The 27,390-nt window shown below is 32.8% G+C and overlaps 2 protein-coding genes across 12 annotated transcripts in view; both read right to left on the bottom strand.

Moving 5' to 3' along the window:
- LOC143225413 (endoplasmic reticulum-Golgi intermediate compartment protein 2) overlaps positions 1 to 1,039 on the bottom strand; it is a 37,343-nt gene extending 36,304 nt beyond the window's left edge. Inside the window, exon 1 of one of the 6 annotated variants that reach the window (XM_076454800.1) lies at positions 776 to 1,039. The gene's annotated coding sequence lies outside the window, so the exon portion shown is untranslated. Of the gene's footprint in view, positions 1 to 171; positions 277 to 440; positions 691 to 775 lie in introns of those variants that run through there. The other 5 variants (XM_076454804.1, XM_076454803.1, XM_076454802.1 and 2 more) reach the window with 5 other exon arrangements.
- A 5,473-nt stretch (positions 1,040 to 6,512) lies between these two features.
- Positions 6,513 to 26,625, bottom strand: LOC143225416 (uncharacterized). 6 transcript variants are annotated; one of them, XR_013013829.1, is made up of 6 exons: positions 26,495 to 26,568; positions 24,656 to 24,790; positions 16,343 to 16,455; positions 12,753 to 12,939; positions 9,480 to 11,761; positions 6,513 to 8,173 (listed from the first exon to the last, which is right to left on the bottom strand). XR_013013829.1 is itself a non-coding variant. In XM_076454817.1 (5 exons), the coding sequence occupies exons 2-5, from the start codon at positions 24,750 to 24,752 to the stop codon at positions 9,969 to 9,971; spliced, it is 2,190 nt and encodes a 729-aa protein (XP_076310932.1). In that variant the 5' UTR covers positions 24,753 to 24,790; positions 26,500 to 26,625; the 3' UTR covers positions 9,244 to 9,968. The 6 variants fall into 6 exon arrangements, 5 of the variants coding, with proteins under 5 accessions (XP_076310932.1, XP_076310931.1, XP_076310933.1 ...); XM_076454817.1 differs by lacking the exon at positions 6,513 to 8,173 and having other exon boundaries at positions 9,244 to 11,761; positions 26,500 to 26,625; XM_076454816.1 differs by lacking the exon at positions 6,513 to 8,173 and having other exon boundaries at positions 9,244 to 11,761.
- Positions 26,626 to 27,390: the final 765 nt, after the last annotated feature.

Here is a 27,390-nt window from a genome sequence, read left to right as displayed (position 1 = left end):
ATGATGAATTTTGCAAAAACGTAACGCTAACATTCGTTTAAACTGTATCATGTTTTTAAAAACCTCACTTTCTGTATTCAGCCTATAGGTTAAACTTCATTCAACATATTAGTGAATAAGTTTTTGAAATTAAAATACACTATTTAAAATTAAATACCAAATGTATTTAACCTATTAGAAGTATTGAAGTCGAGCTGATAATAAATCAACACGTTTAAAATTTAAAATACAAGGGTAAAACACAACCTAAACATCACATATTCACATTCAATCACAAGAAACATTCAGTACAGTTCAACAAGTATTATTATGACATAATTACATCAATACATAGACTACTATTACTAATAGTAATACTACTGTTGTCTACAGGCTCAAATCCGTACTTAAAATGATACATAAATTAAACTGTCAAAAATAATAAAACGTTGTCCAAATACCGTTTTCTAAATCTCACTTCGTTTGTGAAAACTGCCTTCAGTTGCGGCGATGAATAATAGCAAATCGAAACAAGGTTTCTATTATAATCAACTCATAATTAACAATAATTATAATAGATACACTTTCTTCGTTTAATTTTATAATAAAATATTAACATACATATAAATCTACTCTCTAACACTCTCATCGACGCATTACCAACTACAAAGTTTGTAGATTAGATAGTAAAATTATTGAAATTACTTTACGGTTTACAAGCCGGCGAAATAATAAAAACCAATAAACCTAAAATTTGTGATAAAAATCACGTAAACTGTTTTGTTTTTTGGCATACCTCTTGTTTATTTTGGATTCAGAATCAAGGTTGTGTAATTTTGCTTTTTGTTAAAAATGTTAACAAACAGCTAGAAATGCGGGTGTGAATGGCCAGGTGGGTCAAGGCGTTCGACTCGTAATCAGAGGGTCACAGGTTCAAATCCCAGTTGCACCAAACATGCTCGCCATTTCAGCCGTGAGGGCGTTATAATTTACAATCAATCCCACTATTAGTTGATAAAAGAGTAGCTCAAGAGTTGGCGGTGGGTGGTGATGACTAGTTGCCTTCCCTCTAGTCTTACCCTGTTAAATTAGAGACGGCTAGCGCAGATAGCCCTCGAGTAGCTTTGCGCGAAATTCAAAATAAAACAAATATGTGAAATTTTTTTCGAAATTTAATTTTTGTTTGTTCAATTTTGCAGAAAGGCTACACGACAAGTATCTTCGACAGTTGTCTCTAATTTTGAGGTGATAGACTGGAGCTGCTTTCGACAAAGAATAGTAATTGTACTTTACTCTTATAACGCTTTGTTTGTTTTAATTTCGCGCAAAGTTACACGAGAGCGATCTGCGCTAGCCGTCCCTAATTTAGCAGTGTAAGACTAAGTCACAAATAAGCAAAACGTGATTATTTTATTTATTTATTATTTGTTGTGTACGTATGTGGCAAGATAACAAAGCCATGAACCTCAGATCCATTGTTTGGCACATAAAACACTGGCCCACGCTAACTACTCAAAAATTCTTAGTGAACTGAATTGTTTATTTCACTTTCAAAATAAGGTTTGTTTGTTTGTTCATTTGTTTTGAATTTCGCGCAAAGCTACTCGAGGGCTATCTGTGCTAGCCGTCCCTAATTTAGCAGTGTAAGACTAGAGGGAAGCCAACTAGTCATCACTACCCACCGCCAACTCGTAAGCTACTCTTTTATCAACGAATAGTGGGATTGACCGCACATTATAACGCCCCCACGGCTGAAAAAAGCGAGCATGTTTGGTGCGACCGGGATTCGAACCCGTAACCCTCAGATTACGAGTCGTACGCTTATTTATTAGATCGATAAATAGTGGTCGATTTGAAAAACGTTTACATAGTCAGACAAAGAAGTTTATATAAACGTCACTTAATTTAATAAAACTATGTGTGAAGGAGGCAATAAAATAATAGCATTTATAATAACGTACACAGACTATGAAACACTTATGATGGTTTAATGTCTGACTTGGTTTTACACGTTGAAAACGTTCAGAAAAACGAAGAATAAAACCTGTACAAATAAAACGAACTGGAGCTAAATTATTGCAAAGTATGGTAAATTGGAAGTTGTAATAAGAGGTAAATTTAACTGTATTTGCAGAAACATATGAATTCGTGTTCATAAAGTGATAGGTATTTTGTTTTGAACGAACTGCACATACGTATTTTAGATCTAAATAAGTGGAGAAATACCATAGCAATTGAATTTGGAGTAATGTCATTTTTTTTCGGAAAAAATACACGCGAGTAAAGTATTGTCTGTGAAATACTTTGCAAAAAACAACAACAAACTGAGGTTATAATCCAAGCTAGTAGACACACGTGATAATAAGGACATTATGTAGAATACTTGTTGCATTAAAAAGTTTAACTGAACAAAAATCGAGGAAATTAATCCTGAATGGTTCTTATTGTTGTCTGTTATTAAGCACAAAGGGCTGTCTGTGCTCTGCTAACCACGGGTATCGAAACTCGGTTTCTAGAATAGTAATTTTGCAGAATGACACTGTACCACTCGGAACAATTCTGAATGAAAATGTTAATAAGAAGTTTGGATTCCTCGGAAAAGGTCATCCTAATCATATGACGTTTGTGACGTTTCGTTTGAAAAGTTTCGACAGGGAATTGCAAGCATATTATTTATATACAACACTGTGGAAAACTGTTAGCACAAGAAAATATTTTGTCATTCCTTACATTTTATGATATTGATTCTTCCATGTTATCCCATATTGTAAATGTTAACACTGTGGTAATGCTTCACTGATGACAACTGAATAAGCTAGGGCGAGAATACTTATCATTCTTTAGAATTCCCATAATCCTTGTACCATGGGCATATCATAAAGGTTCCACTTGAGTGAACATGCCGACCGAATTTAGGGCCTAAAATAATTGTATCCTATGCAGTGTCTTAACTATATAGAAAGAAGCTAGCATATAGTATCGGTATATACTATAATAAACCAATTTAACAACACTCCACAAGTGAATTTTGATAACAACAGTGTTTACTACTATGTAACGGTGAGGAGGCAGGCAGAATGGTTGTTTCCGCTTAGCCGTTTGATTTCGACTAATACTTCCTGTTGTTAAACGATTTATTTATTTTTAAGTGAGAATGTAGGCGAATGGAGCACACAGACACTAACTTGAGGCTTTACAGTTAAAGAAGTCCGAGACTAAGATTTCAATAGCACTTCCTTTATTAACTTTTTATGTACTTTATAGTTACAATCAACAGACATTTACTCAAATATATTAACTTTGTCTATTTTAATAACACTTTTGCTAAACATTCATTAATTCTATAATATCAGGTCATCCCTTAAGTAATGTGCGATTTTAGGCTCAGAAAAAGAGAAAAGGATTTCAAATGCTTTTAATGTTATTTAATAAATAATGTATGTTCCATTATTATTAATTACTTCCTGTCAACGATTCACAAGCTTTTGAATGCCACTTCTATAAAATTCTTGGTGTTTGGAGGAAAATAATGTAGCGAGAGTAGTTTTGATATTTTCGTGTTTCAAGCTCTTTTCTATCAAGATAGTTCTGCAAACTTTGGAATAGATTATAATCAGATGGGGAATAAGGAAGATGTGGAAGTTTCCCCAGTCTAGCTCTTCAATCTTTGCAGATATGATCATTGCTGTATGGGGCTGTGTATTATCCTGATGTAACACAACACCTTTATGACTGATCAAAGCAGGCCTCTTTTCTTTCAGTGCAACAATCAAGTGAACTAATTGTTGACAATAGAAGTCTGATGTAATCATTACATTGAGTAGCAGCAATTCAAAGTGAATCACACCAGCAATATCCCACCAAATGCTTAAAAAGACTTTCCTAGGGTGGAGGTCCAGCCAGTCTACCTGCACTGAGAGCCCAGTGTGGCCAGGTGGTTAAGGTACTCGACTCGTAATCCGAGGGTCGCGGGTTCGAATCCCCATCACAGCAAATATGTTCGCCCTTTCAGCCGTGGGGGCGTTATAATGTGAATCAATCCCACTATTTGTTGGTAAAAGAGCAGCCCAAAAATTGGTAATGGGTGGTGATGACTAGCTGCCTTCCCTCTAGTCTTATGCTGCTAAATTAGGGAGAGCTAGCGCACATAGCCCTCATGTAGCTATGCACGAAATTCAAACCAAACCAAAACCTGCACTGAGCCATTGTCTGCAGCACTTAACATTTTTATACAATATCCATTTTTCATCTCCAGTCCCTAACATGTCCAAAAAAGGTAAGTTACGTTCACGAGAGTGCAGAGAGATGCAAATTTCCACTCTTGCTATGAGGTTGGCTTCTGTCAACTCATGAGGGACTCATTTTCCAAATTTGGACACCTTTCTAGGCTGTTGCAGATGATGGTGAACTGTTGAATGAATTGAATTAAGCTTCTCTGCTAGTTCTTCAACTGTTACAGCACAATCTGCATCAAGTGCAGCAAGTCATCATTAAACTCAACAGGATAACCTGAAAGTGACGCATCCCTTAAGCTATAGTCACCTGATTTGAACTTCTGAAACCACCTCCGACAATTTTTTTCACTGAGAGACTCCACACCATAAACACCTTAAATATTGCGTGTAGTTTCTGCTGCGCTATTGCCTTTTTTAAACTCATAAAGCATTACATGCCTAATGTGTTCTTCACACACATCCCTCTTCATAAGGGTTTATTTGATTAATGATCTCAAAAAGTGGAGTTGGGTTAGTTTCTTTTATTTGTCTTAGCATTTTTATACACGTCCTACTACATATTTTAGTTATTAAAGCCTTCTACAAAGACAAAAATGATGATACACTTTCTGTATTACATTTTTGGACATTACTTATGGTATGGCATGATGCTTAAAATGATAACCAATGCTCAGGAATAATTACATTAAAATACTTACAAAAGTTCAGGCGTGGAACAGTATCATGTTCCAGTACAGTAAAAGACATGTTAAATAAAAATCTCGTGTAAAAGTAGAGGCAATTTCATCTTCTAGGCAGAGAGAATCTGATTTTCATCTGTTAAACGATGTTTTATCTGGATGTTTTCCAGTATCCTCATGATCTACTAAATAGATTCTGCTATGGTCTTGTTCAACAGCTAACAACAAAAACAATCCCACTAATCCATTGGTCACAAGTGAAGATAGTGAATCGTCAGCCTCTTCTCTTGTATCTATTCTTGAATTATTGTTATCCATACAATATCAAAGTGCTGACCAGCTTCCATTTTAGGAAGTTTTAAGCTCGTTAATTATGAATAATTCGTAACTTTAGCCCATACTGTGACGTAGTCAAGCTGTGAAAGTTTCCTCCTCGTTCCATACGTTAATGCAGCGTCCATAGTTTGTACAACTCCTTTGCTGACCTTGACAGGGTCAACGAATTATAGAGTAAACATGTAGCAGAAAGTTTCTCAACATGTTTTCTTGAGACATCGTCATTCTATAATTAACAGTTGTTTACACATATGTACTTATACTTCACTGTATCCTGCATAACACTTATTATTATGCATAATTATACAAGGCATCTTAAAAACCTAAATCCAAGAACATAGAGAAATGTCAGAAGAAAAGATGGCTTATATAAAAGCTTTACATTATGCCAGTTTGACTCTCTGAGAAACTGATGCAGATTTGGAATGCTCCCAAAGCACTGTTAAATAATGGTAGATCATGAGACTGAGACAGGTAACTTTGAGAAAAAGGAAAGAAAGAGGGAGAACACCTAAACTCAGTTATACTTTCGTTCATGAAGGAAGACTACCACTGATCTCAAACATGAGATAAATAACATAAAAGTGTCCAGATCTACAATATCAAGAACACTCGACGAGAATGGAACATTTAGTCATGTAGCAGTTAAAAAAACATTTACTTTAATTTTCAAATACTGTCAAGAGGCTGAATGTTTACTTAAAAATTACAGAAACTGGACTGTTGTTGATTGGAAAAGGGTATTATGGATAGATGAATCCATGTTTGAAATATATGGTTCAAAGCACTGATCACACATCTGGCAAAAGAAGGGTGAAAGATAGTTACCTCACTTCATAGCACCTACCATGAAGCACAAGAAAGGCAGTGTGATGGTTTTTGGATGTTTTTCTGCTGATGTAATAAGAAATATTTGCAAAATAGATGCAATAATGAACTAGTGCAAATATTATCAGATACTGATCTGTAATGGTATACCTAGTGGTTGGTGTATTATTTATAAAGGATTCTACTACCATTAAGATAATGACCACAAACACTCCTCCAACCTATGCAGAAACTGCTTAGCCAAGAAAGAAGCTGTTGGAATAATTACAATGATGCACTTATCCCCACAAAGCCCCAATCTCAAGTAAGTTGAACATATGTGAGATTTTATAGATCAAAAACTTTACAAATAAAAAGTTGCTATCAAAAAAACTTTATGGTAGTGTATTGAAAATACTTGGAGTAAAATACCAAATAACACTTGATTAAATATTGTTACATATTCTAACTTATCTCGGACGAGTCTCTGATTGTTTTGTTATGTATCACAATTTGAAACAGACTGAAACCTTAATTTGGATTTAGAAGTTATTGAATGTCAATATGTACCAAATTTATATTTACCAACAAGATTGATACACACAGGTTTCTTTCTCAAATGAAACATATTTGAATATACAAACAATAATGCAATTTATAACAGCAGTTATTGCAAATAATGCTTTTATATACTGAGTTTTCTATCTTGTCTGTGACTGAATATTTTATCAACAGTTCGCAATAAGCGAACGAGTTTCAAGTTAATACTAATACAGTTCACTTAACACATAGCAGCCAGCTCACTATTCTTGACTGGTCTCATGTGAGTTTTCCACAGTCGAAGTTAAAAAATGTCTTCATAGATTAACTAACGTCCGAAGCTAATTCACTGAAGTTAAAGAGCTCATAATGTTTGCAATCTATACACATTACTGATCAAATATCTATCATCATCCGATTGTTAACAACATGAAACTGTTTCTAAGCGCATCCAATTATACACTTTAAGGTAAGATTCTCAAAGTACAACTGGCAATAATGCTCTAAATTACTAGTATTTTACATACATATGGCCTGGCAGGGCCTAGCGCGTTAAGGCGTGCGCTTCGTAATCTGAGGGTCGCGCCAAACATGCTCGCCCTCCCAGCCGTGGGGGCGTTATAATGTGACGGTCAATCCCACTATCCGTCGGTAAAAGAGTAGCCCAAGAGTTGGCGGTGGGTGGTGATGACTAGCTGCCTTCCCTCTAGTCTTACACTGCTAAATTAGGGACGGCTAGCACAGATATCCCTCGAGTAGTTTTGTGTAAAATTAAAAAAAACAAAATACATACATACATAGTATATTGTTGATTCTTACGTTCGAGAATCTTCTATACATTTTGAAAACAGGCGGGACTTTCACGACACTCATTTTACAGTACGTTACATGCATTTCTAAATATATAGTTAAATAAAACAGACATCGATGTTAAAACAAATACATATTACTAAATCGTTACAATATGTTGCAGTAAAGTCTGAAAGAATGTCTGCAATTGGGGACACAAAATATTATTTGTTTGCTGACCTCATTATGAAGATTAATAAAATTTTGATGTTTCACCTGTGATTTACCTTCCTTTTTTTTAATACTAACCTGTTAACATAGTAAAATGTTCACTTACATCGTATTTCAAATATTTCCAGTTTTTTACTCTTGTTATTAAATTTAACTATTTTATACTTATGCAGGTATCAGTTCTAGCCTAAGTATACCACAAAAGCACTCTTAAGAAACTCAAAACCTTCAACATGTGGAATATTAGTATAAAAAAATGAAATCTCTATAATAAAAAGAAAACTACCCAGTAGAAAGAGATTATCAAATTTATCTTTAGTAAACTAAATAACATTGAATAAATAGGTAGCTTCTTTGATAAACATAAGCAAGACATATTAGTGTTGAAAATGACAGGACCACTATGGAAGTAGCGACAATATTCTTCATCAGGTGTATTTCAGTGATAACTTTAACATGATTGTGACTGCCTGTTGAAAGAAAAGACGCGGCATTTCCTCTTCAGTCATGAGGTCTTCTTCAGCGTAGAATCCAAGCTGTCATTCTTCTTCCATTCAACATGTATTTGCAGTTCCTCTAAAGTAATCAAATTTACTGAATGAAAATTATTGGAAGGTTTTGATTAGGCAGGTAAATGCATTAGAGTTTACCATTTTTATCGAGATAACGATTACCTCAGATTTGTCGGCATGTTTTATGTTACTTAAAATCATTTCTAACGTTTTAAGATCGATTTTTTTTGGTGAATGATTATTGGAGAGCTTTGAAAACCATATCATACCTTTTCAACTGTAGACTGCTGAGTGAAGTGTTTTTATAGTTCAGTGTGATGTGCGAGCATATCACAGGTGTTTTACATGCTGTACTTATATATGAATTTTTAAATATTTTTCTTTACCTTATCCCTCTTCTGTTTTGGTAAACACACGTCGTCCATAAACTATTGAAGATACCTTGTTCTGTTATTTACAGAAAATGCTACAGTAGTTTATAATAAATGTTGAAAGGACTGAGAACTGTCATATATTTTGCTGGTGATGAAGATAATGAATGTGTGTTACAGTCCATCAGGTCTTTAAAAGTTAGTTTGTTGGATGGATCGCCTAGATGAACTAACAAGCCTATTGTTGTACTTACATTTTATGTATATATAGCACACACTCAAAGAAATTTACTATTAATAACAGTTTATGTCATGGTTAATATAAAACATTTGAATAGTAGATAAATAATTCCTACCGATAAAGCAACTAATCAAGAAAACACAAACTTTTACAAGTTCATGTATAGAACCAATGTATAATTTAAACAGTAAAGACACATTTTTGTTTCTTGTTAATTACAATGATCTATATGTGCTTTACTCACCACAGGTATGAAAACCTGCCCAACTCATAAGCCCCTAGACTAATCTCTGTGGAAAGATGTGTGAACAAGGTGTATAAATAACTACGGTAAGAAATATACAAAATGTATTATATATTATAAAATTTATCAGATTACTAATCTATATAATGTGTGATATTCTCAAGTGGCCAATTTACTCAAGAATAGTAATTTTAAAAACAGGGTCAAACAGCAGTAATTTGAATTGAATAATTTGGGTGGGTTTTTGTTCTGTAACAAATAAAAATACTGGATGAGTCTGAAAACATAAACACAGTCTTCATTATTAGTAGTAAATAAAGGAATACATCATGTCTGATTTACAAATAAATGGATGGTTACTTCTGCTGTATCATTATCTGATTTGGAATATCTATTTATCTTAAGACATGTCTTTGTTAAACCAAGTATAATAAATACAAGAAAAGCTCAAGACTGATATAATACACCTTGGTGCATCCTGTTACACTGGAATCATTAGTTGTTGTTCACTCACTTTTGGGATCCCAACTGATGGCAGGTGGCGATGCTACCAATGACTTTGTTTTTAAACAGTAGCTGTTCACAAGTCTTCCAATGCTCAGTTATTGGTCCAACATGACAAGCTACTCATGGTAACTCAACATACAGTATGATAAAACCTCAAGAACCATAAGCCTTAGCTAACATCATGGTCACTACACAAGTGTTACATTTCCTCAAAAGAGTATTCTTTAATGTGTTTTTAAGTCAGTTACATAAACACTGTTTTCTCCACACCACAAAACTATAAAGTTTCCTCCAGTGTATATTCTCTGATGTAATTTTAATTCAACATTTGTTTGAAACCATTTCCTATATATTACACAAGTGTAAGGTTTCTCCCCATTGTTTGTTCCAAGACTTTTTAATTCATATTTTTCTTTCAAGGTTTCTCACACTACATTTTACCACTGAAATATTTCTCTGTAGTTTGTTCTTTGATGTTTGTTTATGTCATTATTCATTACAAATTATTTTCCACACACTGTGGAAATGTAAGTTTCTCTCTAGTGTGTACTTTCTGATGTACTTTTAACGTACCATTTGTTCGAAAGTTCTTCCCACATACTACACAAATGTAAGGTTTTTCCCCAGTATGTATAATTTGATGCTTTTCCAAGTTACCACTTGTTACAAATTGTTTTCCACAAACTGTACAAGTGTAAGGTTTCTCCCCTGTATGAATTCTTTGATGTACTCTTAATTCACTATTTGTTACAAAGCACTTTTCACAAACTGTACAACTGTAAGGTTTTTCCCCTGTGTGTTTTCTTTGATGTATATTTAAATCACTATGTGTTCGAAATTGTTTTCCACAAACGTCACAACTGTAAGGTTTCTCCCCAGTGTGAATTCTTTGATGTACTTTCAAGTTACTGATATTTATAAACTGTTTCTTACAAACCGTACAACTGTAAGGTTTTGTCATTGTATGAATTCTCAGATGTGAATTTAAGTTACTATTTCTTCCAAACTGTTTCCCACACACTACACAACTGTAAGGTTTCTCTCCTGTGTGGATTACTAAATGTTTTTTTAATTCACCTTTTGTTCCAAACTGTTTTCCACAATCGGAACAAGTGTAAGGTTTCTCCCCAGTGTGTATTCTCTGATGTTCTTTTAACACGCCATTTCTTCGAAAATGTTTCCCACATACTACACAACTGTAAGGTTTCTCTCCAGTATGTATTCCTAGATGTTTTTTTAATACACAGTTTGTTCCAAAACGTTTGTCACAAACTGTACAACTGTAAGGTTTCTCTCCTGTGTGAGTTCTTAGATGCATTTTTAATATACTATTTGCTCTGAAATGTTTCCCACACACTATGCAACTGTAAGGTTTCTTTCCAGTATGAATTATTTGATGCTTTTTAAAATCACTGTTACTTCCAAATTGCTTTCCACACTCTGCACAACTGTAGGGTTTGTCCCCAGTGTGTATTCTTTGATGTATTTTTAAGCTGTTGTTTGCCCAAAATTGTTTTGCACACACTGTACAGCTGTAAGGTTTCTCTCCACTATGTTTCTTATTATGTACTTTTAATCCATTATTAGTTCTGAAGTGTTTCCAACAAATGTCACAACTGTAAGTTTTCTCTCCAGTGTGCACACTTAGATGTGTTTTTAAGTTACTATTTGTTCCAAATTGTTTTCCACAAACTTCACAACTATAAGGTCTCTCTCCAGTGTGTACTCTTTCATGTATTTTTAAGCTACTGTTATTTCTAAATTGTTTTCCACAATCTGCACAATTATAAGGTTTTCCCATAGAATGCATTCTCTCATGCAGTTTCATTTCATTATCTGTTCCAAACTGTTTTTCACAAACTGAACAACTGTAACATTTCTTATCAGTGTGTATTCTCTGATGTATTTTAAAGATTTCATTTGTTTCAAACTGTTTTCCACATACTGTAAAACTATGAAGTGCCTCTGCAGTATGTGTTCTTTGATGATTTTTTATGAGAATATTTTTTCTAAAGTTTTCTCCATAAACTATACAAGTATATGGTTTTTCTCCAGTATTTTTTCTGTTTTGTTGTGTAAAATTATCCAACGTTTCAAAGTCTTGTCCACAAATTAACTGATTCTTTGGTTTACCACCATCCTTATGTATATCAAATTCATTTAGGTTATTTTCATTTAAATTTGTTTTTCCACAAACATCACTGTTGGGTTTTGGGACTTCTCTTAAGGAATCTTCTTTTCTTAAAACATCATTGCCAGAAAACTGACTTCCACAAAAAGTGTTTATATCTAAAATCAAAACATAAGATACAACAAATATAATTAAAACATTCATTTATGTAATGAAATTCTGAATTCATTTTAATAGTCTAACACAAATAACACAAACATAAATATCAAAATATTAATAGTTAAAAACAACTATGATGCAGATTTTACAGTTTCACACTATGTAAATCTTCTATCCATAACTTACATGTCGATACAAACATAAAATGCAGGTAACAGAACACGTTGAAGAAAATAATTTCCTATAAACAAAACCTAGAATTAACTCTGAAAGTATGTTGGTATAGTGTCACAACAATCATCAGTACTTTCAGACAGTAATTTCATAAACTAATTCTTACAAACACTTTCTTACTTCAAGTCATTTATAATCAGTAAATCTTCTAATGCTTTATAGACTTACCATGTTGTTTAACATTAATAGTTTACTGTACAAAAGATCTCTAAGTTAAATAAATACCAAGTTAATAAAATATTCCTCAGACTTGTATAGTTACTGGTTTTAAAATATAAAATTAACCAATTGGAAGTTCAAGAATACTTAAGTCCTAATCCCAGAGTTCTGTATGTGTCCAGAAAATAATTTACATGGAAATAAATTATAGTAACAAATTCTCTGTCCAACTTTAAACATTAACCAACAGAAAATGACACCTACAATTACTCACAAAGTTGATATATTAATAACAAGAAAGATAATAAACATTGGTCAGCTAGAAGTTTCTTCCAGTTTCATTTCATAATAAGAATGACAATAAAATTTCTATCCATGTAATTTTTAACACTTCCTCAATTGTTTTGTTTTCATTTGTTCATTTCAATCTCCTGTACAGTTGTCTATAGAGATGTACCAAAAACATTCCAAACATGGTGTTATACACTCCAATTGAATCAGGTCTCTTATACTTCATTAATTTTTAAATATTATCATGATTTAAACCATGTCTTATCAGCTAGTGTTAATGAATTTATAAAAGATTGTTATACTTACCAGAAGTACTTTCCAACCTAGATTCAGTTTGCTGTAAATGTTCTTTAAATTCAGTTTCTGTTTTCACATTCATAACACTATACCTTGAACAATGTAAACCATCGTCACTACAGTTACTAAACTTTGAAATAACCTCATCTTGTAGTAGATCATCAGACTGTTCTGCTTTCACTTTGATAACTGTGTTCTAAAATTAAACAACACATTGAAAAGGTCAATAAAAATAACAGCTAGAGACATCTATAAATCGATAAATATGTATACTTTCTACAATGTACTAATTTAAAACATTACTTTATATATTTAACATTTATAGTTACTTGTAATGAATAATAATAAAACTATTAAACCAAATATTATTTTTGTTGTTTTCAATAAAACTGTACAAAAGACATTTAGATAAAAATAGTTTCATCTCTTTTACTTCTAGTTTAAGGTTTTGGATTAACATACACATCTTGAAGTCAATTCATTATTGTACAAGAAATATAAATATTTTGCTTACTGAAACAAATAAATAAAAGTATTGAGGCTTATACCCATATCCTACTGACATGTAATAAAACTAGATACACAAGTTTTAAGTATGGCCAGCTTCAGTGTTTTCAGTTTCAAATTTTAATTATGATGATAATGAATGATTCTACATAAAATGAATTAAAATCCAAACCTTGACAGAATATTAAACTCATTCTAACTTGATTTATTCAGTTGTTGTTGCTTTCTTAATTTTCCAACACTATTCATTGTATTTTCTTATTACTAGTTACACTAAAGACTGTTTAATTAGTTATTTTCATTCATTTGTTGTGTAGTTCCAAAGTGTTCATATAAGATTTTTACTGTTGTTGCCGTGGTTCTACCACTCATTATCAAACAAAGAAATGTTTCACAAATGAAGTAAAGAGACATTACAATCTCTGCTTTCATACTAATGATGAATAATGAAAGTAACAGACCTATTTAAAGGCTTAAAATATTTTTAACATTTTTTCAATAAATGAACAAAAAAACTGAAAAATTTCTAGAGGAAAGCAGTTTAATTTATTTTAATTGTAGTTTCATGTTTTGGATTAACATACAAAACTTGAAGAGAGTAAATTATTCTGTTATTTATACACTCAACAGTACGAGATGGAAATATTTTTTACAGCTGCTGATTGTTCATTACTGACATTCAGTGATCCAATGAGAACCAACAAATAATTTAATGTATACACAGAAAATAGACATTACAGAGCCTGCTTGCATATTAATAATATAACATTCACAGTAACTTAAGGAAACATCTTTTACATAAACATATTCAAGTAAATGTTTAATTCACAGATGGATATTAGAGAGTTAAATATTTCATTTTATTTCTACAACTGTGCATTTTCAACATCTTAACCCTTGTCAGCAACACCAAACTTGAGAACAACTTTTAAATCAACATAGAAGCACTGGATAACACAGCAAACAAGGAATCAGAGTAAGCTATTTGAGGTTAATTAGGATCTTAACCTGCTCTCAAAGTATTGATTTGTTGTGAAAATTTCAAGGATGACTTGCTAGCTACAGTATGCAGTCTACCATGCAAGACTCAGCAACCAAGATATGAAGATAAGAACCTGTGACATCAAATTTTATCTCTTTATTCTGGGTAAAAAGAACCAATAAAGGGAAAGAAATAATTCCATTGTAAACTTAAGAGGTTAAAGGAAGTGACTGAGGAGAGAAAGATCAATGACTGGTCTCCAATTGCCCATTTTTTTGGAACTACAAACAGCAAAGATTATTAATCAATAAGAGAGAAGGTGACAATTTCTGTGGCTTTTTAGCACTGAAGATCCTGGATGGCTTTTGAACTTTGAACTTTTGCAAGATGGTTGTATGTAGGAAGGTCTGTGGGGAGTGGAAAGCAAACCAGTATGAGAGACAGAGAAATAGAAGACATGGGTTGAATAGCCAATCCATTCCTGAGAAGTTGAATGACCCACTGATCTGTAGTGAATGTTTTCCACACAGACATGAACTTTCTGATATGAGACTCCACAGGACATGACATTATAATGTATTCACTGACAGAGAAATCTACATTCACCCTGCAGGAGATCTTTCAGACAGTTCAGAAGCCAGTGTAGATTTCTTGGATTGATAAAATGGCAAAATCTCTCCAGTAAACATCCCTCTCTCAAAGATCTCAGTATCAAACCAATCAAGATATCAAGGAAAAAGCAAAAACCTGTAACCTCACCAAAGTGGAAGTCATTAAATCACTAAGATCCTCTGAAATTTGAAAAAGGAGCAGTCAAACGCCACAGGAAACAGTTGCAAAGATGATAGAAAAAAAAAGGAAAGTGTTATAGTTAACAGACAAATTCTGGAAAACTGAGATTGTTTTATATGAAAATCTGAATCTTGTATCAAACTCCAAATTACTTCTTAAAGTTCAAATAAGAGTTAACCAGGTGATCAAAAGCAAAGACTTGCTGGAATAATAAAGGAGAGGACAATGCATGGCACTATCATTCCTAAAATGATGTAAAATTTAGGGACAGAGATTTCATAGAAACACAGCCATGGAAAACCACATTTCATTTCAATCAAGATATGCTCTTTGCTCTCAAGGAAGTAGTTCCTAAAGTCATTTTGATGTGCAGAAGTTTTGAATGACCACTTGAACATCTGCACACAAGTAGTCAGTGAGCCACAAAATGTAGTGTGGTTAGGAAATGATGTGAACGTGACTCAGCTGGACAGACAAAAATATGGGCAACAAACCAGTCTATCTACAGGAGCAAGGCAACACTAGTTGTTTCAAACAGTGCCACCATCACCTTTCTTCTTACTGTATTTTGCTGTACAGTGTCAGTGAGGAACTGTGCAAGGTCCACCACCTCCTGAAGGTAGTAATTGATCTCACCTTATCTGTTTGAGAGGGAGGTTTCACTGTAGAAAACAAGAGAAGCACTTTGATCCTTATCAGAGACTTGCTGGAAAGGTTTATTGTGGGTTTGATAAAATAAGCTAATCCTAGAAGATTACACCACCAGCATGGTGGAATCATTAAAAAGGCTGACGAAAATGAAAGTCTACTTACTAATTTCATGTGTGGTGTTATAAAGTAAATAATATTGGCTTGAAGAAGTGAAAATTATCCTGAAGAGAGATGATGAAGAAAATGAAAGAGAAATCTAAGCAGAAACTTATCCACCTGCCAATTAGGAAGATCTTGTCAAAGGATCACAGTATAACTGGCAGGAGGAAGAGACTGATGAATACACTGACATCAAACTTACCTCTGTAATTGACTTACAGACACAGTTGATGGGGAACAGGAATGGGATAAGGAGAAGACTAAATGATCAGAGAGGTGAATCCCAGTGCAATGGATTAGATGAATCCCACATGAGAAGATAAAATATAGTAGGGTCAATATTCGACATAATAACACCCAATATAAAAAATGTTGGATTTGTAGTATCAGAAGATAAAATGTAGTAGCTACAGATTAAATTCTAGGTAAATGAAATGCAGATAAAAACATTCTAGCTACATAAACACTTCCATAACAAAACTGTAACAGTTTTAAGTCTGTAAGTTACCTCATCTTTCTCTGTTGTTCCATCACTGTTCTCTTCTTCTTCTTTCTTTTTTGATACATCAAACCTCAAACTGGTGCATGAAGATATATCTTCCCAGGAATCATTTTCTGTTTCTAGAGGAATAAATAATGTGTATTTGTTTATAACAAGACAGAATATAACTGTTATAAATGACTTTTTGCAAATTATCCATTGTCTTAAATTACCTTTACACTTTGAAAGAATTGGTTTTCATTCCTCAGAAGCCAAATTCAGAGGATAACTAACATCAAAATACCTACCACATTTATTGAATCAGCCAAGACATTGTGGAGAACTACACTAAACATAAATTTCCTTGTAACTTAACTGATTTAGACAATACTCTTTTCAACCACTTTACTGCAAATAAGCCAATATATTCTCTCCCACTGTGTTTTGGGTGCTAAGATTAAGATAACCTTTGTGCAAATCTTAGCTTATTGCACAATACACTTTTATTTGCTTTCAACCTATTATAGTGTAACGTTAACAGTCTAGAGGTAGATAGGTAGGTAGGTATTTCATGTTTATTGGCACGAAGCTTCTGGGCTATCTGTGCCAAACAAGGTGTAGTACACTATAATGGTATATGGAAATGAAGGTAAAAATATGTACAATTAAGACCTTCCAGGAAGATTGAAGCATTAAGTTCAAACTTGCTGTCAGTCACCTGAAGTTGGCCTTTCCAGTCCTGGATTCAGGTCAAAATAAAATTAAAATGTGTAAAAGAAATCATGCTAAAACAGTGTATAATCCAATAAAAACCTTAAATTAAGTTAAAAAGATGAATGGCTCTTAAAAATGTAAAAACATGAGCAAGGCAGCCAGTATCACCGATGACATTGGCTAAAGTCAAGGGCAAACCTACCTTAAAAATATGTTTAAAACAGCATCATCATTCTTAGTTGTAACAACGGCATGACAATAAAATATGTACGATTGTGACCTGAGTGCCACACAGACCACACATTGGTGCATTAATACCAGATAAAAGGAAGCGATGAGTTAAAAAACTGTGACCAATGCATAGCCTAGCCAAAACAACTTCCTCCCTTCAATCTTCACAGAAACAAGATGGCCAAAGAGCTAAAGAAGGCTTGATTTGAAAAAGCTTATTTTGTTGCCCACTTCAGGTTGACTGCCAACTGGTGTATAGTAGGGTTTTGATAACTGAACCATAGTCCATGTATGGAACAGAAACAGTGGTGATAGAGCCAGAGCAGATGGACTTTGCTTCTCTGTCAGCTAGCTCATTCCCATGAATACCAACATGACCTGGTATCCAAAAAAAAACTGGACAGAGATAGATGGGCCAGTTTGTTTTGGATATTGATAAGAATAAGATGGTAACTAACATCGAATGATGTCAGGGCCAATAGACAGCTGAGTGAATCAGTATAGATCGTACAATTCGTATATAGCATAGTTTCAATATGATTCTGGACAAGAGAAATGGCATACAATTCAGCAGTGAACACAGAAACTGTAGAGGGGATATTGTCTGCTACAACTGAACTTTAACAAACCATGGCAGAACCTACAGGGTTGCCTGATTTTGAACCATACATATATATGGTAATGGAAACAGTATAAAGACAAGAGCTGTATTTCATTGATTTATGTTCAATAAGTGTTTACTTCAGCTGCTACCATTAAAATAAAGTAGATGTGAAAATGTTTGAAGTAGAAACTCTCACAAGAAGTATTTTCAGACTTCTTTATCAGTACTAAAGAGAAGAGAACAGTACTGCTCACTTTATTATTCAATTTTTATGATGGTTAGAAGTTTTGTCAAATTGACTTAGTGCATATAGAGTTATAGTAGAGAAAAAAGAAAGGATTTGTATGTGTGAATCTTGAACATTAAACCAGTTGTTTGGAATTGTTTTGGCTCAAAGCAGCTGGGCCACCTGTGCCAAACAATCTGTGAAAATCATAAAAGTAAAATTTTATAAAATATAAAAATAAATACAGTTAAAATTAAACTGCCCAAAATTAAAATAAAAGATTGAAATAGAATTAAAAAGGCTAATAGCTCATAAAGCTTTAAAAACACAATCAAGTTGGAAAGTGTCTCCTCTACCAATGACACTGTCCAATCTCAGAAGTACTCGAGCAGTAAATACACACATCTAAAATAATGCTGCCACTGACAGTTGCATGACAGTGAAACATTGTCTATTATGACTTCAGTGTCACAGAAACCACACGTTAGTGGATCATTCACAGATAAAAGAAAACAGTGAATTAAAGACTGTGACCAATGTGTAGCCTAGCCACAACAATTTTTGACCTTTACAAAAACAAGATGGCCAAATAGTAACAGAAGGTTTGATCTGGGAACACTTGTTATGATGTTGCTCATTCCAAGGTGACTGTCAACTAGTAGGAAGCCAAGTCTTGAATACAGGATTGTAATCTGTATATTGGATAGGCATAGCCGTGACAGCATCAGAGCAGGCTGACTTAGCTGTGATGCCAGCAAGCCAAAGTGGTCATATATCCAGAAAAACTAGATAGAAACAAATGATAAACAAAAATGGTCGAGAGAAACTACCGAGACACAACAAACCATGGCAGAGCCCACAGAGTCACTTGATTTCAAACCATCCATAAAAATTAAAACAGAATAATGGTTCATAAGATGTTCTGCAGAGAGAAAGCAGTACTTCCAGTCAGGAGTGTATTTCTTCTTCATATAACTCAAGAAAAGGTCACAGATGGAAATGGTAGTAAGCCATTATGGGATGGGTTGACCACTGGAGACAGCAATGTCATCCAATAAAAGAAACAATTCAGTCAGCTGCACCTAAATGCAAAGGCAAAAAGAAGGAATTAGTGAACCATCTGTTCCAAATCATCATTGCCCACTGAAAGGGACAACAATCCCAGGTGTGATGCTATAGTAAAGAATAAAGCTTGATCGCATATGTAGAGGAAGTTGCAAATGATAAAGGTGAAAAAGTTTATGGGATTTTGTGTTCAGACTCTGGACTGGAGAAATATAGAAAGTCCACGTGCAAAACCAAAACCCAGATGATAAATGGGAATCCAACATATTCAAGGCAGAAGACATGAGAAAACCATAGACCATGGTCCAGTTTTGATTTAATAAAGGTATAATACATCTAGAGCACAGAACTTTGATACACTCCCCAAGAGATGGAAGAAAGGACATGGAAAATGTTCGGGGTCCTTGAAAACTTAATGCAGAGGTGTTTGATGTGAGAAATGAAAATAAGCTGGTTGAAGAAAATCCCAATGAATTTAGCCTCAGGAACCACATAAAAAATAACATGGAGTTTGGGTTTGGAGGTAAACCCAGTTGGTGATGAAAGTGAATGCAAATAGTTTTAAAGAAAGAAAAGGAAAAAACCATTCGTTGTGGGGTCCACTTCAACAAGCAGCTGAAGGGAGGTTGAAGATGCTGTTCAATGAACTACATACTTGACAACTGACAAGAAATGTGGAAGTCACTGGCATAGAGACCATTTACAACAGTAGTAGAAAGATGGTAAGTAATAGCACTGTTTTTGATTCATTAAAGTGTGACACTCAAGACATAGACCTGAGGAATTCCAAGTACCTGTGTGAAAGAACAGGAAAGGATTGAAACCACATGGACTAGAAATCTACTGTCTAGTAAAAACAAATTACAAATGAAAATAGGCATATAGTTATGCAACCCATATGAATCGAGGTCCTGCAACATGCTATGTCTCCAGGTAATATCATAAGCCTTCTCAAGATCAGTATAGACCAAAAAAGGATGGTTTCTCTTGAGAAAGGTTTCCATGATTGAAGTTTAAAGTTGATTCAGGTGGAGAAGCACCGTCAACATAACCCATGTGGGTAGGTGAGGTTATTCAATTGAAGAAGCCAAACTAGATAAGCATTGACACTCCTCTCTAAAACCTTACAGAAACAGCTTGTCAAAGCAATTGAATGATAATTAGAAGGAATCTTGGGATACTTCTCAGGCTTGGAAAAAGGTAGAATTATCACTTTGTGCCAAGCATCACAAAAAAATTTATTTGAAGAAAGTGTCCAATTTCTTCTGTTTCATTATTTTTAATGGGCTTTCTCATGCAGTTAAAAGAGAATGCCAATTCTACGGCCTTTTTATGAAGTGCATTTCTCCCACTTCATTTTTGCATACAATACGATAGCGTTAATATAACTTAACACTTGTGATGAAGTAGTAATTTCTATTTCCTCACTATCTTTTCCATTTTGTTCATCTTCTAAATCTCTCACATTGTTACCATCTTGCAATTCTATTATAGATTTTAAATCAATATCATCAGTTTCTGTTAAAACATTCTTGTCAACGTTCATAAAACTTTCCGCATTCAAGAATCATCTGCATCAATCTTCTCTATAAGACTTTGGATTTCACTAGAATTGTCACAATAAACAACTTCTCCACAATCTCCACCATTATCAAGAATAAATCCATAGTTTCAAAAGCATTTCTTTATGCATTAATCTTTTATACATTTGATTGAATGACTTAAAAATGCAATTGCATCTAACACATCAATTTTCATGGTCATTTCAGATGCTCTCTTAGAGTCGTCCATGTTTGCAATAATACACTGAAGCACCAATTTTCTGTATTTCAATTTTATACACTGTATAATTCCACTGTATGTGGAGGTAGAAAGACTACACGAACATTTGAAAGTTGAACTTATGGGTGACAAGTTGCATTATCTGAGAAAAGATGAATATTCCTACTTTGTTGTTCCATTCTTTTGTTTAATTTGTTCAAAAATTCCTCAAATATAGCACTTGTCATCCATGCTTTACTATTTGCTTTCCATTCCATAGGAAGTTGATTCTTCCTTAAATTTTTGAAACAGCACGGATTATCATTTTTACCAATTAACCATTGTAAATTTTCCCTAAATTTTAAAATTAGGGAAGATAGGAATTTATTTTTTTGTGAGAATTATATAAAGAGTAGAAATTTGCACTTAAAAGACGAATATATTTCTACAAATCATGAATCTAATTTAACTGCAAAAATAATTATAGCAGAATAAATTTAACCAACACTTACTGTAACAAAATGTCTGAGAATTCATTAATATTTACACAAATTATTAATTAAACAAGAATTTATTAATATTTAAACAAATTAGTAATTAAACAAGAATTTATTAAAATTTAAAGAAATTATTAATTAAATAAGAAATTAATATTTAATTAAAAACATTTTTTTCTGCCTTACTCAGGTTCTAATCCTACTTGTTGACAGATTATGTAGGTGAAAGACAGTTTTCCATTTGTGTTACACAGGTCTGCCATATAGAGGGCCTTTTATTAGAGAAATCTTAAGATAATGCTGCAAAAGTTTGATATTTCCAGCTTAGACAGGTTTTACTGTGTTACTATTAAAACAAATTTTCTGCATACTGGTTTCTGCATGTCATGTAGTATACTGGATGCTTATTTGGTTTAAATTATATGTTTGTAAGGTTCAAAGGCAAAATAAATTAGTTTCTTAAGAAATAGAATTTCAAATTACCACTATCAACAAGCTAGAATATTAAATAAGAACCTGTTATTTTATGTATTTTCCAAGATATATTTAGAAAATCAAATCAGTTTGTCGTGCCCATCTTTTCTGTCTTTGGAAATGTTTGTTTTCACGTACTTACTTCAATACATGAAGTGTTTATAAACAATCAAAAGCTCAGAATTTCCCTTATATAATTTTTCTGCTTTTATAAAGTATATTCATGAGTAAATCCAGTTTTCTGTTGTAGAAATGAAATAATTATTTTGTTTTACATATTACACATGCACAACTCAAAAGGCTTAGCAGATTGTGACATACAAGTACAAATTTTGTAAATAGAGAATATCATTGTTTTCTATATTTCTTTATTTAGTGTTCTGTGCTTTAAGATAAGTAACTGAAATTTGAAGATTTATTTGTAAATAATATATATACAAAATTTATGCATTACAACTGAAATGTGATTGTATTATACAAAATACTGGTCCTCTAGAATAAAGGAAAGACAGATGCACTTATTAAAGGCCAGTTTTAAAAGTACATTACCACACAAACATTCTTACTACATTTTGCCAGATACAAATTATCACAAATAATCATTCCAACCAATTATAAAGTATCTTGTACACTGACACGTACTGAATGTAAATTATTATGAATGGTTAATAATACTAATTTTTTAATAATTACTCATAAGCAGTTCTGTTAAATATATGTTATTATACTTACTTAGTCCTACTTATAAATTATTCTGTAAACTCCATCCTACTGAATGTAGATGATCTTGTGTGCCCAGTTAACTAATCTTACTAAATATAAATTATAATGCATAATCAGTCTTACTAAAAGTATTTAGCAGCCATACTAAGTATAGGTTATTATACATACTCTGTCATACTAAATATAGGTTATTATATATACTCTATCACACTAAATATAGGTTATTATATATACTCTATCACACTAAATATACGTCATTGTACACACTTTGTCATACCAAATATAAATCATTATACTAAATATAGGTTATTATACATACTCTATCATACTAAATAAAAGGTTATTACACATACTCTGTCATACTAAATAAAAAAAACATTATACTAAATGTAGGTTATTATACACACTCTACCATACTAAATATAGGTTATTGTACACACTCTGTCATACTAAATATAAATTATTATACTAAATATAGGTTATTATATATTACTCTATCATACTAAATATAGGTTATTGTACATACTCTGTCATACTAAATATAGATTATTAAACATACTCTATCAAACTAAATACAAATGATCAAGGATGTATTATGAGACGATTTACACTAAACATTTGTATTTTCATGTTATAATCTTTAGTCACTGTAGAACAACAGAAGCATAATGTAGATTTCCTAATTTGTTTTTATGCTAGATACAAACTTGTCAAATTGACTGACCCCCACATAATTAGAAATGAAAAATAAACTCCATAACCTAAGTGCTTTCAAAAGTGGGACCTTTCTTCTTTAGGGCAAACCTGACAAATTTAGGGTAGAGAAAATAAAAGACAAGATATAAAATCTCACTGAAGACAAATATTTCAAATGTACTTCGTATGTTTCAGAGATTACACAAATAACATTTGAGATTTTTGAGATGAAGAACAGTTTTTTAATCATAATATGAAAAACACTTCGCACTCAAATGAGGAAAAAAACAGATTTGATACTTTCATAAACAAATCTTTAGTGAAAATAATTCATCAACTAACCTGTTTTTTTTTTGTACAAAAAATTTGCAATCTTTACTAAAAGTATACCACATTTTGTAAAGATGCACATACTGCATCAAAATTTATAGTATGAATACTTAATTTGTGCAAACATGTATATGACTTATTATACCAAGCCTGTTGAGAAAGGGTTAAAGACAACCAGAAGAAGAGTAGGAGAGGCAGGAGAGAGAGAGAGATGATGCAACATCTCATAGTGAACATAATAAGGTTTAACCAATGTAGTGCCAGTCTAATGAAAAGCAATTTTAAGTTTCACCAATCTAAAGGTGTAATTACATTCATGGAGTTAACTGGCCCAATAGAAAAGAGGCAATTACTCTGCTTGAGCTTTATGGTGAAGAAGGTGGGGGAAGAAACACAAGTGCTGCAAAGATAAGTTCTTGAAAGTAATTTATCAGTTATCCTAAAAATTAAACCATTAGTATATATGACTAATCATGTAGCTTCTGATTGAAGTATATATCTTTTTGGAAGTGCACTTTTTAAACACATTTTCTTAGTTTAAGGTATACAAAACTCACTATTTACAATACATTGAAATAAATAATTTTAGTTGTCTTCCACTTTTATTATATTAATTGATAATATTTTTAATTTATTAAAATTCAGGTAAAAGTATAAAAAGAGAAAACAAATGTTGTGTTTCAATTTGATTAAGGTACTTTACTATCAGTAGCTACCCAGTTAATCTCATAGCTGTTTGTACAGAATATGGACTAAGCTGGTTTCAGGTTTAATCACACAGAAGTTATGGTATTGAAAATTATAACAACACTGTCACAGGTTTTAAGTTTCTCAAATCAAAGACTACAATAATGTAACTTAATTTTTCTGGCACACATCTCTGGGACAGAAGGTCAAATCACATTATGTTCTAACCAATGATGGAAAATTCAGAAACTGATAGAATGAAACAGGTAAAATTTACACTATCTGTGTTGTAAAGAACACGATACATTTGAATAATAAAAATACACACTTACTAACAGGTTGTGGAAATGTTTCTTCACTTTCCACCAATTTGGTATCCAACAAAGTATCTTCACAAAATGGTTCAACCTTTATCTTTAATAATTCCATGGTTCAGTCAGAGCTTCACTTTTATGTTCTTATCAAAACTTGAAGTTAGACAACAGAACAGATTAACAATTAAAACTTGTGCCTTTTAAAACAATCTAAACAAAGACTCCAACAACCACTAACATCAAAGTACACAGTATCTTTATAGCTTTAATGTTAATTCGTATGCTTCTTTTATTATGTCTTCACACTAAAACTAAGTCATCTTTACCTTGTAGTAACTGGGTTTGTAACAAAATATAAGAAACTAAGACAGTCATTATTAACAATTTCAGGTACTTTCAATGTATATTATGACTGAGAAGTAGTCATCAATGTAAATACTAAGTTAGTAGCTATATGACATATAAACCTTGGTTTTAATGATAACTATAAACTTTACAGGTATCACAGCAGTACTGTGTTTAACATGATGGTGTCTCTAGCTTCTCTTGGTTTCAAATTAAAGATAATGAACTTTATAATTCCTCAGAATTATTTTGATGCTAGACCTAAACCTTACTGTCTTCATACTTCATTAGTTTTAATAGTACTACATATATCACAAGCTACGTAACAAAAATAACAGAAAATAATGTATTACAAGCAAAAAGGTTATAATTTTCCAGTAACATTTCATCACCTATATATCTTAAGAGAAATACAAAGTCTCACTTCTTCCAAAAATAAATGAAGTGCAAAGTAAACATTTTTGTGATAACTAGAATGGTTCTTCTCCAAAGTGCTCCTTTCTTCCTGTTCTATTGAACTGATACACACATACAAACAGCCAATCTGCTCATCCTTAAAGTTACACACTGAGGTAAGCATAGCAATTAACCCTAGTAACCTACATATAACTTTGCTCCCCCCAGTTAATTCTGGGAATTATCCCTGACAAACTTAAATTATTATCTTTTTCTTTCACATGCCTTTCTCAACCCATTGCACTTATTAATTAGCTCCTCTAAGCTTTCTTTCCCTACATCATTAGCCACTATATGCCCAACAAAAAGTGCATCTCTGCTAGTCCCCTTTATTATATCTTCTGCTCTATCATGGTCAGGTATATTCTCCACCTGCGCTGCTGGGTATTTTTTCCTATTTACCTACTAAGCAAATAGAACTTGGTCATCAGCGAATAGGAAACTAACAAACCATGCTGCAGAATTATATGGAAATTATCAAAAGTCCAGCATGTATACACTTATAACACTAGCAGTAGTAGTATTACCTCTAACATTGGGAGAAGTGCTAACATTCAAAGAGTGAGTAGATAATGGAGGTACAAATGTATTCATACAAGATGAAAATATTTTAACGATTCTATCTTATAAAAAAGGACTGCTTGAAATTATCTCCACATTCGTAAAGAATACGTTCTAACTTCTAATTCTACATATATTCATCAATTTTTAATAAGCAAATTTTAACTTCTAGCTGTGTATCCTGCTTTGAGTTACATATGAAAATATAAATGTTTACTGTTTCAAGTGCTAGTTTAGTTACCAACATAAAACCATTTTAACAGATTTTTATTCTATGAACGACATGAATACTATCTCTTGAAAACGAACCGTGATTGTGAATCAATATTACGGCTGTTCAGTTTCTCAATATATTTTCTTTATTCATATACGTTAGAATAACCCAGTATTAGAAGGCATGTGAGACATCAAATTCTACTTTTATTTAATTATTCCTTCTATCCTTTAATTCAAGTATAAAATATTTCATCCTTTAAATTTAAAGAACTAATTCACCTTACAGATAGTATACGTTGTTTCTAAGTGCCTAAAAACATATCGAACTGGCAAAAGCTTCCCCTAGCGGTATCGTCCAAATTTAATAATATGAGAGATTTTTTTTTAGATTAACGATAATAGCAAGTTACTTGAGATGTAATCTCATAGTCTGACCTCGGAATAATAAAAAAAAAGAATTTATTTGGGTATAGTTAGAAATAATGATTTCTAATTTTTGCTCACTTTATTATTGATCCTGAGAAGTGTTTTAAGTTTGGAAAACTGTGTTTATTTCTTGCACCTAGTGTTAGCAAAACAGGAAATTATTTTCTTTTTGCTTTTTACAAGTGATAAAATTTGTGGTATTTCGAAATACTTATTTTCGATCTCTGTTAAATTTCGATAAAGTATTTTGTTTGATCTAGAATGATTTGTTTTAGTTCTTGTTATTTTGAATTAAGCACAAAGCTATATAATGGGCTATCTGTGCTCTGCCCACCACGGTATCGAAGCACGGATTTTAGCGTTGTAAGTCTGCAGACATACCGCTGAACCACTGAAAGGGGCGTTTTAGTTCTTACAGACACGCTGAATATTTTTCACCTAAGATTAACAAAGTTGGTTTATTTTGAATTTCGCGCAAAGCTACACGAGGGCTATCTACGTTAGTTGTCCCTAATTTTGCAATGTAAGACTAGAGGAAAGGAAGCCAGTCATTACCACCCACTGCCAACTTTTGGACTACTCTTTTATCAAGGAACATTGGAACTGACTGTCACATTATAACGCACCCGCGACTGAAAGGGCGAGCATGTATGGTGAGACGGGGATTCGAACCCGCGACCCTCAGATTATGAATCGAATACCTTAACCACCTGGCCATGCAGGGCGGACTAAGAAGGACGCTTTAGTTC

This window comes from Tachypleus tridentatus, chromosome 9, assembly GCF_004210375.1.
Source record: "Tachypleus tridentatus isolate NWPU-2018 chromosome 9, ASM421037v1, whole genome shotgun sequence".
NCBI lineage: Eukaryota > Metazoa > Arthropoda > Merostomata > Xiphosura > Limulidae > Tachypleus > Tachypleus tridentatus.
Note: the sequence above shows the minus strand (reverse complement) of the source record. Positions and strands in the feature narration are given on the sequence as shown.